At 36.9% G+C, this 18,536-nt stretch overlaps 1 protein-coding gene across 9 annotated transcripts in view; it reads left to right on the top strand.

Annotated features, from left to right (window-relative positions):
• The window catches only part of Ptprm (protein tyrosine phosphatase receptor type M), an 819,218-nt gene that overhangs the window by 342,418 nt on the left and 458,264 nt on the right, over positions 1 to 18,536 (top strand). For all 9 annotated transcript variants that reach the window (XM_047526252.1, XM_047526251.1, XM_047526249.1 and 6 more), the window contains exons 6-7: positions 2,111 to 2,285; positions 7,630 to 7,923. In XM_047526252.1, the coding sequence (XP_047382208.1) occupies positions 2,111 to 2,285; positions 7,630 to 7,923 (469 nt within the window). The remainder of the gene's footprint in view (positions 1 to 2,110; positions 2,286 to 7,629; positions 7,924 to 18,536) is intronic.

The raw sequence follows: 18,536 nt of genomic DNA, 5'->3' as shown, positions 1-18,536 counted from the left end.
ATTTATGACATTTTAATCCACAAACAAGGCTGTTTTATGGCTGGTACTAAAGATAATGTTGATGGAACCCTTTTTCCCCACTCCTGATGTTTACTTGCCTGTGCAGTATATCTCTATTAGTGCAGCACTCCTGACTGCCTTCTCACTACCCAAGCAGGAGCTGCCTGAGAAGAAGCACAGGGTATGCCTAGCTCAGACGCTTCTTTGGGGAGCTAACTGCCTGTGGGAACCCCACTCCTCCATCCTGTGAGTTTTACAACATATGGAAGGCCTTATGGTTTTCTAGTGCCCCTGTGACTGGGTGGGTGAGTCTGTTTAATTCTGTCCTTCAGTATTAGCAAGCCCATTATTCTTGCAGACCTAAGCCAGATGTCAGTTTCAGTTTTTATCAGTAAGAAAGGTGGGATTTTAATAGCCTATCTTCCTTTCTCCTCAAATTCACTCCTCATATGTTCCAAAGCTCAGATGGGGATGTGTGGGAATCCGCCATCGTGCCACTGTCCTTGCATATAGGCTTTATTTCCCACAACAACCCTTAAAATTAGTTGCTTTCAGATAAGGAAGGTGGGGTCCTGTGAAGGTAAATCACTTTGAGTGATCAAGTTTGATTTGGCACCCTGGTCAGGCTAACTCACAAACTCATGTCCTTTAAGACATATTGCCAATGAAAATACTAAAGATAAAAGCTTTTAAAAGACTTTACATAATATGAATCACTGAATAATACAGATGAGCTGGATTCTTTTGTAGACTTGCATTTTTATGGCTATAAATAAAAAACATTTTAACACAGTCTGCAAGTCCCTGAATGAATAGGGCCTTGTTCATCTCCCCAGGTTCCTCTTGCTTCCTTAATTTTATGCAGCATTTTCTAACCATCTTGGGCTTTCTATGCTATTTATTATGTGTAGAATACTCTTTCTTTCCATTCTCTTCCTTTGCCTGTTCAACTTCTGCTTACCCTTCAAATCTTAGTTCATATGTCATTTCCTCATACTGGTCTCCCATGTCTATGATAGCTGGTCCACATTGTGATTTCGGCAGCCATCTAGTCTTTCCCTTCACCCTAGCCATCATTAGTATTCATGTATTCATTTCAAACTTACACTCCCCAATAAACTGAAGCCCCATAATCATAGCAACCACTTTTCTTTTGTTTACCATTCTGGGCCTAGTATTTTGACATGATGAATGCACAGTTTGGCACACCAAGAATGCTTGCTGGGTGAAAAATGGACATAGTGCTTGACATCGTACATTAGTCTTGACATCTTTGACTATCATTTTCTACTAATACTTTCAAGTAACATGCAAAAGATAGCCTTTTCCCCCAATGATTACAAAAAATAAACATTATAGAATGGAAATCTCTTGCCTCCTTTTGGAACTTTAAACTCTTGGAAGCATAGAGTGAATTTCCAGGTGTGCCTAACTGAAAGGTTAAGTGTTCAGGGATAATAAAAGACAAAAGTACACCAGCAGTGGAACCTGCTTTATTTGTCCCTGGGATATAGGATCTTGTTACATTTAAGTGTTAAGTAATAGGTTTTAGGCATCTACTTCTGTTTGGTTTTTGCATATCTAAGAAGAACATCATAAAGTTTAGATTAGTCCTCTAGGCCTATTCATTGAGAATATACCTAATGTACACCTTAATGTCATTCTTGAAACATTGTCTGGGTTCATACATAAAATGAGATCAGTAATATGGTAGTGTGCAAGTTAATTTTGTTTCCTAACCAAGCCTAAATATAACAGGTAAAATGTTGTAAAATGTCCAAATGTTGCTAAGGAACAAAGTTAAGAATTTTCCTATGTACTTTTCTCCTTCCCCTGTTGAGCTACCTTAACATAATTTATAGTATGCAGGGGTAAAATCAAAACATTTCCACACACTTTATTTTGTACCCTCGGTGTTCAAAGTTTTGATAAATCCAGAATTGCAGTTTTCTGGTCAGCTGTTCCCTTGGAAAACTGTCCATGGACAATAAACGACTGAAGTAAGATTCATGTGAAAATGATATTGATCATGTTCCATCAGGGTCTTACTGTTTTGATATGACAGCTGATATTGCTTCTTTTTGTCCCCTCCCAACCTCTGCTGTTATAGGGCATTGATGTACGAGATGCTCCTCTGAAGGAAATAAAGGTGACTAGTTCCAGAAGATTCATAGCTTCATTTAATGTTGTGAATACCACCAAACGAGATGCTGGGAAGTACCGCTGTATGATTCGCACTGAAGGAGGTGTTGGGATATCAAACTATGCAGAATTGGTAGTTAAAGGTATTTAATATGTTTTTATATGCTGTAATAGTCTATGAAAATAGATATGTTAGATGGTTATTTTTTCATTATTTGCTTAAACTCAAACTTGTCTGTTACTGAACAGTTGTTTGGTAACAGGTTATATTGATGGATTGCATTTTAAGTACAAACTTCGCATGTGAGCAATATTTTTGAAAAATGCATGTTGTTTATGTTCATTTCATTGCATACAAAGCAATGAATGTGCTTTTGGCGAGGTCTTCTGCCAGCTCTATATATAGAGATTACAACCTATAATTTTTTTTAAGGACTGAAAATTTTTTACTGATATAAAATCACTTAAAATGCAAATATTCACCAGCCAGGGTGTAGGGTGTTTATGATAGAAGGGTGGTTAATAAAATGAAACAGTGTCAGTATAAAAATGCCCTGCCATATCACACAGGCCATATTGATAATGCTGTGTTAACATTCATAATGTTCCACTTAGATTCTGTTACTGTATTTTGTGTGCCATGAAAATTAAGTCATTATATTCAAGGGGGTGGGGAATGAGAGAAAAAAAGAGAGGGGAAATAAGTTTCCTTCAGCTTATTGAATGCTTTTTTTGTGGACTGAGGAGATTATAGTATTAAGCTATAAAGGCAATTTTTGGCCCTAGACAATAATTGGACTTGTAGAAGTACCATGAGGTATTTTTAGGCAACTGTGCCAGGCCGCTCCTGGTTTTTCTAGGAGAACAAGATGATGCCTTATTTAATTTTATTTTTTGGTGCTGGGGATGTAACCTAGGGCTTCATGCATACTAAGCATATGCTCTACCACCAAGGTAGAGCCTCAGGCCTTTATTTTAAACTTTTCCTTTTCATTTCTTAAATATGAAATGTAAAATCTTCTTAGGAGAGTCTATTTCCCTTTTCAGGCAGAAGTAGCTATGTTTGTGCAGGCCAAGGGCTTGCCCTCTTTGGGCATCTGTTTCCTTGTATATAAGATAGCTATTTGCATTAGTCAGCCTCTCTAGAGTACAAAATCAACAGGAAGTATGATTATAAAAAGGGAATTTTTTAGATTGGCTTACACAACCAGAAGCTGGATAGACCACAATGGCTATGAAATAGATATGTCTGCAGACTAGAGAGCTGGAAAAACCAGTAGCTGCCTAGTCCAAGAACAAGCTTTTGGAAACTACGTGAAGAATCACTGGCAGAGTTCGCTTTGGAAGAGTGAAGAAGCTAGAATCTGATATTCTCTGAAGATCAAAGCATCAATCAAGAACCTGTTCAAGAAGAGTGGAGTTTGCATCTGCATCTGCTGCCTTGTTCTTCCAATGTTTATTCCATCCTGTTGGGCGGTGCTACCCATGCTTAGGGAGGGTCTACACTTCAGTTCACTATCCCACATTCCAGTCATTCCTAGACATGCACTCACTGAAACACCCAGAAGCCTCTTAATGATCTGCATCTTTTAATCCAATCAGTTCAACAATTCAAATTAACCATTACACTATTATAATGTCACCTATCTTACAGGATAGGAAGTTGAACTGCTTAAAGTGTATTGCAGCACTTAGAACAGTGAATACAGCTAGCACATATAGGATTGTGATAAGAAGAAGGAAATCAGGATGTTCTTACTGTCTGAGCCAGTAGATCTGTTGTCATCTGGGAATGCATATCAGAACTCTCTTTCCACATTCTAAAAAGTATAAATGCCTGCCTACCTACTGTCTTCTCCCCTCTCCTACCACATGCAGAAACAGAATCTCTGGGGTAAGTTTCTAGTATAAAGCCTGTAGGTGGTTTGTATATGTGCTTCTGTTGGGAGATCAGTGTTATACATAGTCACCACGCGTGGCTTAGCATACAGCGCTGGGCTTATCAGCTTCTCTCCCTTGAGAATTACCAACAATGAAGGATATTCAGCATGAGAAAGCACATGTCAAAATGTCTACCTGAATCACATATGTTGCCACATAGGATTCTTAATTGTTTTGATTTGTAGTGAAACTTGAACTAACCTTCGTGGGAAAAATTTTGAATTTAGTTTTAATGTTTATAAAAACACTAAAAGTCATCATTGCTGTCCACACCCTAACTTGTTGAAGTTCTCTTGTGAGGGGTCACAGTGTAGAAAGTGGGTAAAGTTTACTGACAAATGCTATAAAATGTCCTCAGTCTTCCCATCATCACTGTTGTTATCTAACTTTGATTTTGGTTCAGTTCTTTGTTATCAGTTTCCCTTTGTAACTAATAGTTGCTATCACATTTCACTGTGACCTGTACTGTGTGGTTGATGCACCAATGGCAGATATGGTAGCCTCTTTAAAAATTGCTTGTGGAAAAGTTAATTTATTGGGAGCTACAAATAAATCAGATATTTCTAGACTTCAGAACAAACCTGGACACAAAGAATGTACACACTTATGCTCCATGCTTTCCCATGTGATAGTATCCTAGCTCACTGATAAAAATATGTGGATTCTATCTTTCATCTCTGTATGCTGCCAAGACCAGTGATGATTAGATGGCATGCATGTGGAACTCAAATATGAATTTGTCTTTTCCTCCATTTATAATTTTATTGCCAAATTTTATATATACTTCATATTAAAAAATGAGATAATATGTCATTTTCTACTAGTTTACATGAAGTTGTTTTCCTTGAGACAGTTACTTTAAAATACACAATAGCATTGTTAGGCTACTTATTTGCAACCTAATACTTTTTGTATGCTATATAATATTTGGAATGCTAACATTTTACACATAGGAAGAAGTAAAGTCCATAGAGTTTATCGTTTTCTTAAGACCACACTCTGATTTGGTGACAGCTCCCGAAATAAAGCACAAACTCTTTTATTATTACTCTAGTATTTATTCATGTCTACTACTGCTTTTAGTAATTAAAGACATAAAAATATTTCATATAATCTCCATAATGCATGCATATATGCCCATATCAATTTAAAGTTTAATTATATGATTTGTATATTTATATATGAGTTATACATTTCAGGTAATTAAATATGGTATTGACATATATGCATCAGACATTCATTTGTATCTATTAGGTGTATGTATGTGTGTACTTATGTGCATGAATTTACTCATTAATGGTTTGATTTAGAATTAATTGTTTGGTGTTCTTTCTCTTGAATTAAATATTTTAGTCAGGGGCAGTTGGTGCATGCCTGCAATCTTTGGTAATTGGGAGGGCAAAGCTGTAAGACCACGAGTTTGATCCCAATCTGGGCAACTTATGGGAGTGGGGACAAAAGAAATAAATAAATATTTTAAATTGCTTCTTATTACTATGTACAGACTGAGACCTATCCTTCCTCTCTCATTCCCTTTCTTCCTTCTTTCCTTGTCCATGAAACTTCGTTCATAATTTAAGTGTATGTTGATTTATTCTTATGTTGATTCTTCAGAAACCAAAAGTCCTTTTGAATGTCTGTCCTAGTTGTTTCCAGGTTCTAGTAGAATCTTTCATTGGATTTAGCATATGAGTTACTTTTCTTAATGAGGAATTAATATAGAAAATATTCTCTGGACAAAAATACATTAAAACCATGTCAATTTTAGGATACTAGTAACAATATTTTAAATGAGTGGGGCTGCCGACATCTCTTTGTGACCTTATCCCTGAGTTGCATTTTGACTGGCAGTTCAACAATCTTTGAATATAATTGGCTCTTTCTGTTTAGCTATGCGAATGCTTTAGAATGTATATTATAGGGCCATAAATTGATGTTAGATTATTTTGAGTTAAGTCAGAACTGTTTGAAGCACAAACTTACAGTGTATAAGCTTTAGGAACAATGTTTTAGTACACTTACATCACAATTGTAAATAAAATTCATTCGAAATTTGGTATATCTCTTTTTTTTCATTTTTTTTTACTCATTCTAATGAGCCATTTTATATTCATATGACTCTTCACACCTTGAATATACAAAAGAACAAGGATTCCCCAATCCAACAAAGGGAACTGATGTTGCTAACTTCTTGTTGAGTCTAGGAATCCACCTACTATATCTCAGGTGCAGGCCTCAGATGGTACTTGTTGCCCTGAGGTCTTGTTCAGCAGGAAATAAGACTGTGATTGATTAGTGATGTTGGCTATGTGAGAGGGAAGGAGAAATCGCAGCAAATAACAGCATGTGCCAGTAAAAGCTTGGAACAAGTTTTATTTCACATGTATTATATTAGCAAAATGAGGAGTTAAGAACAAACACACACCAAAAAGACACAAAGCACCTGTGGAAACAAAACACTCTTGAGAACAATCACTAGATCTCATATTTTTCTGAAATGACAACTCATTGAAGTGAAAATGTATTATTTTGTGTAAGATCCTGTTTATCACATGTGTTACCATGCACAGTGACATTGGCTTGTAGAATATCTTCATCTGAGTCTGGAAGGGCCATTCACCTAGCATCTACCTAATAAACTAGGAAAACTATTTATTGTAAGATTGCTTGTTTTTCTTTTCAGATGATGTTGTAGGCACATATGGCAGTCTCTGGTTATAAACAATGAAAGAGACGTTCTCAGGCTGTAAAGACCATCTGCTATTGATTCTTAAATTTTTATCAAGCCAGGTATTAAGCTTGTTCCTTAATTCAGAGCTTTCCTTTGTATTCACTGCTGTAATAAGACTCATTACTGGAACTTCCCTGATAGTAGCAGCAGTAGACATTATTATCCAGAATTCTCCATTCTCTGCTAGCTAAATGAGTCCACTGTGATAGTTTTTTTGGGAAATGAGTCATCCTAGAGATATGTGTATGATGAGATAAACTATACTTTCATTTTGTTTTTAAAATGATGCTATCTTGGGACTATTAATATAAGAAAACTCAATTTAATGATGTAGAGAACTCTAGTATTTTGATAGTTTTAAAAAGATTTTCAATAAGTAAGTTGAGAGAGTTTTTACCAGTCACTTTGATGTATGTGTTTGAGCAAAATGAGTTGTATCTTTAGAACTGTTAGGGGCATATCTACTTGAACTAGTTAGGTTTATTTTGTTTCATTTTTAGATAGTTTTTCCCTATGTTGCCCAGACTGGTCTTGAACTCCTTCAAGTGATTCTCCCATCTCAGCCTACCAAGTAACTGGAACAAGTGTGAACCACCACACCCATTTCAAGTTAGATTTTTAAAAAAGATGGTTTGTTTTGCCACTCTGAGCCTTGTGAAAACATTTGTTTAATGTGCTTTTCATTATTAACTCTTCTCATCAATTCATTCCTAAAATTTTAATGTCTTATGCATTTTAATTATTGATGCATGTTTAAGTCTTTTAATACAAAAGATAGAAGCATCTGAAAGGTGGCTCTCTGGTTTGCCTTCCAGAACCCCCTGTTCCTATTGCCCCACCACAGCTGGCCTCTGTGGGAGCAACCTACTTGTGGATACAACTCAATGCCAACTCTATCAACGGAGATGGGCCCATTGTGGCCCGCGAGGTGGAGTATTGCACAGCCAGTGGGAGCTGGAATGATCGGCAGCCAGTGGATTCCACAAGTTATAAAATTGGGCACCTTGACCCAGATACAGAATATGAGATTAGTGTGCTCCTCACCAGGCCTGGGGAGGGCGGCACTGGATCTCCTGGGCCAGCTCTCCGAACAAGAACAAAATGTGCTGGTGAGTATTAAGGAAAGCAGCAACTAGTCATCTTGGTCTTTCTGTCTGCTAATGTTAGGGTTCATTAGATGACTTCTCTGCTTTCCAGCTCTAATAGCAACCTGTATGTGAATAAAATGTTCCTTCAGCCAGGACAACAGTAGATTAACATCTTGTGAACTTTGGAACCAGTGACCTCGAGGCTTGGTATCTTTCAACTTTCTTCCATCACTTCTTCCTATTTTCAGTATACATCTTGCTCTGAGTACCACACAATTCATACTAGAGTAGTCCCTAAGGATCTTGGAAACTGTCTACTTCAGTGATGTCTACTACTGGGTCAGACCCTATCCTTATAGTTCCTGTGTTTAATGTTCATGATTAATGTGCTTGTAACCTGTGAGGTCTTTGGAATAATAGTCTTAGATCTAGAAACCTTGTTTTACTGATGGATATCTGATAGAGGGCTGCTGGCCAGTGATTGGGAGCCCATATGTAACATGAGCAGGAATGATTTGTGGGCTTCATACAATCTTTGGGTTCTTTGAATGCAGATTCCTAATTGTATAAATCTCTTCTGCAACTTAAATAAAAGTAGAATTGAGGGAGAGTGAAATGTAATGTGTTATAAAAATCAGAACCTGAAGGATACTCCTGTTAGAGATTACAGGGCTCTTTCTGTATGGTGACTCTCTGGTAGAAAGAGAAATAACATGTTGGAATCCTATAGTGCTCTTGTATGTTGGACACCAAGAGTCCTTGTATTGAATTGTGTCCAAGAGGAGGAAATTCCATGAAGTTTTATGGAGTTAGATAATTCTTCACATAGCATTAATTTAAAAAAAAGTATGTTTTGTTTCTAAGTTTAAAAGTATAGTTAGACCTCTATATCCATAGGTTCTGCATCCATGAATTGAACTACCATCAAAAGTGTTCAGATTACATAGAGTGAAATGAGAGGGAGGTGGGGTATGAAAAATGGTAGAATGAGACAGATATCATTACTCTATGTACATGTATGATTACACAAGTGGTATGAATCTACATCATGCACAACCACAGAAATGAAAAGATGTACCCCATTTGTGTACAATGAATCAAAATGCAATCTGTAAAAATAAAAAAAAAATTTAAAAAGGGTTCAGAAAAATAAATTGTCTATACTGAACATTTGTAGACCTTTTTCTTAGCATTATTCCCTAAATAATATAGCCTAAATTATTATTTCATAGAATATTATATTATCTAAGTAATTTAGAGATGATATAAAGGATATGGGAGTAGGTTATATGCAGAAAATACATTTTATATAAACAATAATGGCATTGGAGGATTTTATTATATTTGGGGATCTTGGAATCTTTAATAGTCCTAGCTGTTTCATTATTTTCTGAGTAATTGACTTATGATATTTCTGTAAATTTAATATTCATGAGGGAAATTCTTTTTTGGAGGAAGCTTTCTTTTAGAGGAGGGAACAGGTACTTTTTCCTTCCAGGGAGTCATACCATTAAGTATGCTGATAGCCTTTTGTAGTAGCCTCTGCATTGGACTGTTTGTAACACTTGCCTCTATTTCTCCACCTCCGTGTCATCATAGCACCCTCCACAGTGGCATAAGAACTGCTCTGAGATTCCACCTCACACCAGTGAGAATGGCAATTATAAAGAATGTAAGCAACAATAAATGTTGCTGGTGGGACTGCAAATTGGTGCAACCACTATGGAAAGCATTATGGAGATTGCTCAAAAAACTAGGAATGGAACCACCATTTGACCTAGTTATTCTACTCCTCAATACATATCCAAAGGATTTAGAATCAGCATACTGTGGTGACACAGACACATCAGTGTTTATAGCAGTTCACTTCACAATAGCTAAGCTATGGAACCAAACTATGTGCCCATCAACAGATGAATGGATAAAGAAAATGTTGTATATATACACAAAGGAATTTTACTCAGCCATAAAGAAGAATGACTGTGACATTTGCTAGCAAATGGATGTATCTAGAGACAGTTATGCCATGTGAAATAAGCCAGTTCCAAAAAGCCAAAGGTCAAATGTTTTCTCTGATAGTTGGAAGCTTACCCATAATAAGGAGGGGATAAGGGGAAGAATAGAAGTTCAGTGGATTAGACAATGGGGAATGGAGGGAAAGGAGCGGGGATAGGACAAGGAAAGACAGTGGAATGAACCTGACATAATTTTCCCATGTGTATATGAAAACAACACAGTGAATCCCACCATCATGTACATCCACAGGAATGAGATACTAACTAGAATAAGATATATTCCATGCTTATATAATTATATCAAAATGAATTCTGCTGTTATGTATAACTAAAAAGAACCAATTTAAAAAAAAAAAGGGTAGCACATACACACAAAATAGCTACTCTTCTGGATTGTTGCTTTCCACAGCCCTGTTTAGTGGTTCCAAAGGAAAAGGAGTTTTCTAATCCTTTCCTGACCTTTCTCCCCTGCTCAACCTTGTCATCTCATTTCTCTCTCACTTAGTTGAGGAAATTTCTTCCATTTTGTGAAATATTTTCTTGTGTTATCATCTGTTACAATACAAACAATAGTCTTATATAACATTGTCTTATGATTTTACACTATAGAAATCACTTTCAAATCTGTTATTTATTTGACATTTGCCTCATGAGATCTCCTGGGCAGATAATGTGAGCCCCACCCCTGTCATAACTGGAGAAATTGAGGCCCCTAGACTCCTGTCCACCTCAGCATGCTCCAGGAGAAATACCTTCCTGTTTGGGGCATGGCAGTGTATGCTTTCCCTCTCTCTCTCTAAAATAAGTTATAATTTCATTGTCTAGATTGGAAAGAGAATGCTTTATCTCCTAGTTACTGGCAGTTCTATTACTTAATGCTTCTAGTCCTGGCCTTTCTTCTATGGTTTTGTCTTTTCTCTTGATTGTGATCATTTAGCTGCAGGCACATTGCCATATATATTTCCCCTGATTATAATGTATTTTCAGGAAGCCCTTTGATGCAGTTGCGTGATGTGCAAGTGTATAACTCTCAAAGAGAAAGAGTTCCTTTTGTAATAGATTGGCAGTTTGCCTTTGAAGAAATGGAAGCCAATTTTGAATTGGTATCTGTGCATCAACATTGTGCCTTAAAGGATTGAACCTCACCCAAGTACTCCTGTCCTTCTACTGTTTACAACCTACACTTGACACTATTCATGTTGCACATCCCTGTATGTCAAGCACTGGCATAGAATATTTTTGAAAAAGCTGCAATTGAGCAAGTGAACCTTAGAAAATAGAGGAAAGTATGCTAGGTCATAGTGTCACAGAAATAAGAGGGGGAGGCAAGCTAGGTGGTGCAGAAAGTGAAGTCAAATGAAACTTCTTATTGCCAGTGGAATTACAGTTCACTCTTTCTTGATCTCAACTTTTGAAAAAATTTGCAGATTGGTGGTTGCTATTGATGATCCTTTTGGATTGTAGAAAGCACGATGAAGAGGAAACAAGACAGATGCTATAAACTGAAAAATTTGATATTGGTCCCAAACTGTTGCTCAGATGGTTTGTGAGCATTTATAGGGTTTATATGAAGCAAATCAGGGATCTCATAACCCTGGAAGAGACCACGAACCTTTCATTAGCAGTAGATAGAAACACTGTTGACCAGGCTTGAGCAGTGGATGAATCTAATCAAGAGAAAAGCAAGTGAAAGTGCAGATTCATCCTGCATGGTTTAAACAGCTGAATTAGTGCTGAATCAGAGTAATATAATTTAGCAGCAGCATATCTGAAGAAGACATTGAATATTTGGCTTAAATGCATATGAATCTTTAATATAATCCATATTAAATTAATCACCCCACAATGCTATTTCCTCTCCCCGCAATAAAAAGAAAACACTGTAATCTTAGTTTGCATTAGGTTGCAAAATGCCCATTGTGAAGGAGGTGACTGTGCTGGGTAGGCTCCTCATAATTATTTCATTTATTTCTGGTCCCTGCACTTGTAGACACAGAACAAAAGAACTTGCACATAGGGGAAAACAACTGGAATCAGAAAAATGTTGTGAAATATAATTTAACCAATGAGGGATGGTGGAAAGAACTAAGAAAAGGGATGTAGGAGATGGGGACAGGGCTGAATCATGAATAGTGAGTTTCTGTGAGCTGATTTGTTTAGTCAGAAGCTGACGCTGTAGAAGGTGATATCTACACTCAACAGAGGATTGAGATGGATAACCTTGATGATATCTTTAGAATGTGATTCATTGTCCTCTTTCTCATGAAATGATCCATTGCGTATTTCCACTCTCAAATCTTTCAGTTTCCCTTTTATTTTCTCCTTACCCAAATATACCCTAATCATGCTTACCAAGCACTTCTTTGTAGGCTGTGGAGGTCTCTGATGATCTTTCCAGAAATCTGAGCAGAGGAGGAGAAATAGTTAATTATTTTTATGACTGCATAGATTACATTTGTAGGTCTGACTGGCACTCAGATTTGCTGCCTGGTTTTCATGCTGGAATACCACTTCATTGATGAAACAGCTTTGGTGGGGGCTAGAGCATGTCATGTATTCCTTAGTTTGACTATGAAGCCTTAACTAGCCAGGGCATATCAGGAACCTAGAATAACCTTACATACATCTAGTGGTCAAGTAACATGAACTTCCAATTAAAAGTTTATTTGACTTTTAACATTTTCATTCCAGGGAATTTGACATTGATAATCTAATTTCATTACCCCTAGTCTTCTAGAAATATTACTTATCTTGTCAGTGTACAAATTTGAGAACCATTATCTCTGTATTATGAGCTCATAGAATAATGTAGCATTAGGTTCTTGATAGACATAATTCTCTCATCTCTTAAACCTGTTTTAACCAAGCTCTTTGCTTTCATTTCTGTGCTGCATCAACAAGACCTATATTATCATGTCTTTGTGACACCCGTGAAACCATGTTTAGCTTCTTATATGAAAAATGGCAAGATCGCCATTTATTGCCTGCCCTGGGTCACTGGAATTGATTTTCCTGTGTGGCTTATAGATGAAATCTCATTACCTGGTCAGCTTTCTGCAAGAATTGTATTGTGGCACACTTCCAGAATGCTTGCTGTTTATGCTTCTGAAAATTATTTCCAAATACACACACAGCCTCTTCATGCCAGAGCTTGATCCCATCATTTAGCTTCTCTGATTCCACATCTGCATCTCTAAATAGGGGTATCAGTATCTTGCCTGACTGTATCAGAAGTGTTTTTGAAGATCAGGTTAGATCTTAACTGCAAAGGTATTTTAAAAATAATAAATTTGCTTTTATGTGGGTTATTTAAAAAAATAATTATAGTCAGAGCTAACTTCATGATTTATATACACATCCAGTTATTTCCCAGCTGTGCAGCTCAGCCAGGTTGGGTGACTTCAGAGAGTTCAGCATCTAGTTAAACAAAATGCAATTTAAGTTTGTGATTTCTATTATATCTTACATTCTTGTAATTATATGCAGCCTGTATATCCTAAGCCATTAAATAGTTACTGCTTAAAATAGAGAAATGGATGATATGGTTAGGTTCATTTTCACAGTGGATTTTTTATGTGTTTTATTTGGGGATATTACTTTTTATGAATCCTAGTGATTGGTTAAATGTGGTTAAGTGACCTGCTAATAATTGGTCCCAGAAGTTACAGAAAGTTGATGATAAACTAATGACAAAAGAGTTAGCATTGGTAAGAGTGGAAAAAACTGAACTCAAAAGTGTTACTTAGAATTAATATAACTAAAAATCTCTGCAGGAAGAATGATTATACCTTTTTCTAGAAAAAATATCATAAGATATTTATTCGAGTTCTGGGCACAGTTCCAAGCCCTCAGGGTAGAGTGACAGGACAAGATTCCTGCCTCCGGGATTCAGGATGTTGCTCAGTGGTAAAGCACTTGTGTAGCATGCACAAGGCCCTGGGTTTGATTCCCAGTATCAGGAGGAAATAAGAAATTTCTGCCTTTCAGAACTTATATATTTGGAGGTATTAGAAGGAGGAAGGTTATAGGCAATATATAAATAGATACGTACCTATAAACATACACGTACATATGCACACATGCATAAATAAGGTTAAGTGTAAGGTAGTGATAAATGTAATGAAGAAAAATGAAGGAATAGAGTATTTTTCTCTTGTGGTAAAATGTATATAACATGAACTTACTGTCTTGTCCAGCTCTAAGTGTGGAGTTCAGTTGTGTTAAATACATTGAACCAAACTTTTTCCAGAACTTTTTCACCTTCCCAAACTGAAACTCTATACCCATCAAAGTGACCCCTCTCCTCCCAACCCACAGTCCCTGCCAGCCACCACCTGTCTTGTCCCTCTGAATTTGACTCCTCTAGATACCTCATGCAAGTGAGATCAGAGTGTGAGGTCCTCCAGGTTCACTACCACACGACATGAATGACTTCACATTTTGGTTCATGTGATCATGGTACTATATGTACCCATTTCACATAATTCTCTGGGAGTTCTTTTGGGATTTTTAAGCACTGCCTTTGACTTTAAATTAATTATTCTTCAAGTTAAAAGATGGGTCTTTATGACTTGGGAAAATTTCGACTAGTAATTTTGTACCATGGTGCTTGTAAAGAGTCAAAGCACTGACAAGTAACCCAGAAGTGTTGTGTCAAAGTGCATATGCAGCCATGGCATCTGAATCTAGCCTTCTGTGTGTCAAGAAGGGTCATGTGGAAGAAGCAAGAATATTGTTAAAACCTGTGAGTCTAGTACACTAATAAGGGTGGGTACATTTTTATATCCATACATACCTATATTTTATACCTAACATGCCTAGTTACAGCCTTCTATATAATTTCCATGAAAACTTCGAATATGTATTACTTTTAAATTCATCTCCTTCTTTACATGCAATGATAGCTATCTCGTCTGCAGTGTTGTCAGTGACACAAAATATTAGACCTGCTTTTCACTATTTCTGGTAATTTCTTCAGTGTTCTTTGTTCTGTGGAAGGCTGCATAACCCACAGTGTACATTTTCATTTATCTCCTGCTCTTTGTAAAGACAACTATCCTATTGCACTTGGAACACATGTACTTGTATGCCTGTCTTGTGTCCTTGACATGTTCTTTGATCAATAAACATACATGAGCAAGGGATCAGAGGACCATCAGGGTAGGACCCAGCATTCTGACTCTGGAAAGTTTTTACTACCTACAAATTCAAAGTCCTGTGGTTTCTTTTATTATCTACTCTGATATCATCTCAGTGTGCTTTATGTGATGGCACACTCTTATCATACCAGGACCAGTCTAAATGTTATGAGATTTTGGGTTAATATTGGTTTTGAAATATTAATTCACTGTGTTTGCCTAACTGTGACGCTGGAGAGACTCATTTTAAATATATCTGAATGAAATTCTCATATGGGAAGTGAGTAGTAATGGGTTTCACCGCAAGGGAATGTTGCTTGAAGCCCTACCTGCATGATGCTGGAATTCAACTAAAGGCTGGTGTCTGCTTCTGTTTTTTTATTATTCTTAGTTTCTTCTTGTGGGAGAAAAATAAATATTCTGGTTGGAATGAGACTGATCTTCATTTAAGCCTTGCCAAAACCAGGTTTATTTCTCCTAAATCAAGGATAACCAGATTTGTTTTTTCTGTACCAAATTGTTACCAACATTATGAATTTGAACCTACATTTATGATCCCTGGGAATTCAGGGGCAGGTGGAAGCTGATCTAATAATGACTGTTATTCTGAATGAACAAAGGCCAACAACCTAATTGAATAGACATAATTTATTTTTAATTTAAGTTTATTTACCAGAGGAAAAATTAAAAGTATTCTACTTCTAAAACAGTTCTGCCAAAGGGCAGCATGTTTTTAATGCATTTCTAACACATTAAACCATTAGGAACCTTTTAAAATTATCAACATTAAAAGGGCATTAAAAGTATCTTCCCTACCAGACTACCGTTGTAAACACTTTACTTTGGTTTGCATCACACAGTGGATAGGACAGGAATGTATTAACCATGAAGTGCCTTTTTTTTTTTTTGGTTAAAAATACATCTCATCCTTTCCTTAGTTTTGAAATATTAATTCATGGTGTTTGCCTAACTGTGACACTGTAGTGACTCATTTCAAATATATCTGAATGAAATCTCATATGGGAAGTGAGGTCTTCTTACCTCAAAGGTATTATAACTGATTCCTAGATCTTAAATTCTGCTGCTTTTTAACATTGATTTAGCACTTTCCTGCATCTGAACCCCAGGGCAATGGTAGTGCAGGAATAAAATGGAACTACTTGAGCAGTTGTGTAGGAGAGGTTTGGAAGCTCTTGAAAAAATGTAGACAGATGGAATTGGTTGTTCTTGGAGTTATGGTGCAGTGATTCTTAAAGTGCTATAATAGTTCTCTGGAAGGCATCAAGCAGGCCCCTTGGCTGTGCAGAATGAGCATACACACAGTTCCTCTTAGCTTCCTCTAAGCTTGTGTTTGAACTCTTTGTAGAGAGTTTCCTGTGTAGCTTTGAATAAACTGAAGAGGTAGAGAAAACTAAGAGCCAGAGTTGGGGATTGCCAGGTTTGGCCACCTGGGGCCAATTCCAACTCTATCTCTCTTTCTGACTGGTCATCGGAGATAGAGAAAACTCATAAAATCCTTCTAAGCCACATTTTATGCATCTGTCAGGGGCTTGACCAGATGCCTTATTTTAGTGTTCTGATTCCATCAGCCTGTGAGAAATCACCATTGTTACTAGTATTGGACCCTGACTGAGCACCAGCTACAGCATGTGGCCCTAAGGTCTCTGGAGTATTCCAGGATGCCTCTACTTCTTATAGCAGTATCTTTTAGACAAAGGAAGACACTTACTTTAATCTCCCTTAGAGACCCTGGACCATCTAAATCTTTCCAAAACTCTCTTCTGGATTTAGTAGGGAAAAAAAGCATTGATAGTTAAATGACTGATTTTTTCTTTTTAATTAGAATGCCTTAGTTCTTTATCCCATTTATGATAGAGTGGGGTTGTATTTTACAGTCTCTGTGTTAGCATTTGTAATACACTAGGGTCCCACACGTAATCAATATGTTCTGCATGCTTATGTTGTCAGCATTTTAACTTATCACCAAGGCTCATACTTTTCTCACTGCTTTTGTGAGCATTGGGGAAGAGTGAGTGTTCCCTTAGAGAACTTCTTTCTCTTTACAGTCTAAATGATTTGGGCGAGTACTGCTTCTGACACTGACAGCTAAAAATTCTCAACATAGCACTGAACCTTCCTGAACCTATGTGTCCCAATACTTCTAGTCAGCTTCCTGCCAATATCAGCATCTTCTCTCCTAGCAATACTGTAAAATTAAATCTGCTAATGTGTGAAAACTTGTTGACAGAGTGCCTTGATCACCAGGTACCCTCTGGTCCCATGAAAACTTGCTGTCAAACTCCAATCAGTTTATAAAATTAATTTTTCTTAGAGTTGAGGATATATACTACTCTGATAAAATCTTCTATTAGGACTTTTTTTTTAAAACAAATGGTTGATTTCATTTGACATACCCACTTCAAGTTGTAGTTCACTTGAAGAGAAATAAAATAAAACAAACAAACCTATATGTCCTCAAGTTAGCCATAAAATGATCACATATTTACTGGATCCTGAGAGAACTTTTTGTTTTTATTCTTTCCAGTGTTGTCAATCAGTTGGGCCTAGTGACCCAGTGTTACTTTGCAGGGTGGCAGACAAAAAACTGTGAAGGCTTTATTCATAGGTGAGTCATTGTCATGGTAATGGACATACTGCAGTTATTAGTGACACCATGAATGTTTGGGGCACTTTTAACCCTTTGAAGAGCACTGACCCAATCTTAAATACTTCTAAGTTCACATAGAACACACAAACCTGGGTAAGGACTGTGTGGCTGAGGAGTCCTGGGAGTCTGTTTCCCTTTTGGTCACTTATATGCAGGTCTCAGAAGATAGAGAACCCTTGCTAAGTGAGGATAAAGACTCAGTCCTGATGCCACAGATCTAAGAAATTGAAGCACATAATAAAACCTTAGGATGAGGGCTGATTCTGAGCCATGCCAATAGGCATCTTGTGCCCCTGACCCAAGAGCAGAAAGAGCTCCTCTCAGAATGTCTAAGTCTTCTGAACACTGTAATCTTCTGTTCCCTCATTCTTCCTTTCCCAGACATGCTATGTGCTGTGCTTGGACCACAACCAAAATGAGTGTTATGCATGGGGAAATGAGTTTTGCCTGTGACCTCAAATGTCACATGCTTCTGTTCATTCTCCCTGTAGCACACCGAGATTCACTCTCTTCTCAGCATGTCTGTCTCCCTTGATGTGAGTGAAAAACTTACTTGAACCTTTTTCTGTGGCATTTGACCTTCCATTAGAACTCACCTGCTTCATCTGTAAGGACAATGCTGCTTGAGTTTTTAAAAACTAAATTAATAAGAAGAAAAATAAATGAGAGCTAAAATCTGCGTAGTAACAACAGATTATAAAAGCTTGATGACATGTCTGTAGTTTATGAGGGTTAACCATGTTCCTTTGTTTGTGTAACATTTTTTATAAATTAATTTTAAGAATATAAAGAACTGGTAATTATGTTACCTAG

The sequence above is a fragment of the Sciurus carolinensis genome, chromosome 15 (assembly GCF_902686445.1).
Source record: "Sciurus carolinensis chromosome 15, mSciCar1.2, whole genome shotgun sequence".
NCBI lineage: Eukaryota > Metazoa > Chordata > Mammalia > Rodentia > Sciuridae > Sciurus > Sciurus carolinensis.
The sequence above is the reverse complement of the archived record's forward strand: the minus strand, read 5'-3'. Positions and strand labels throughout refer to the sequence as shown.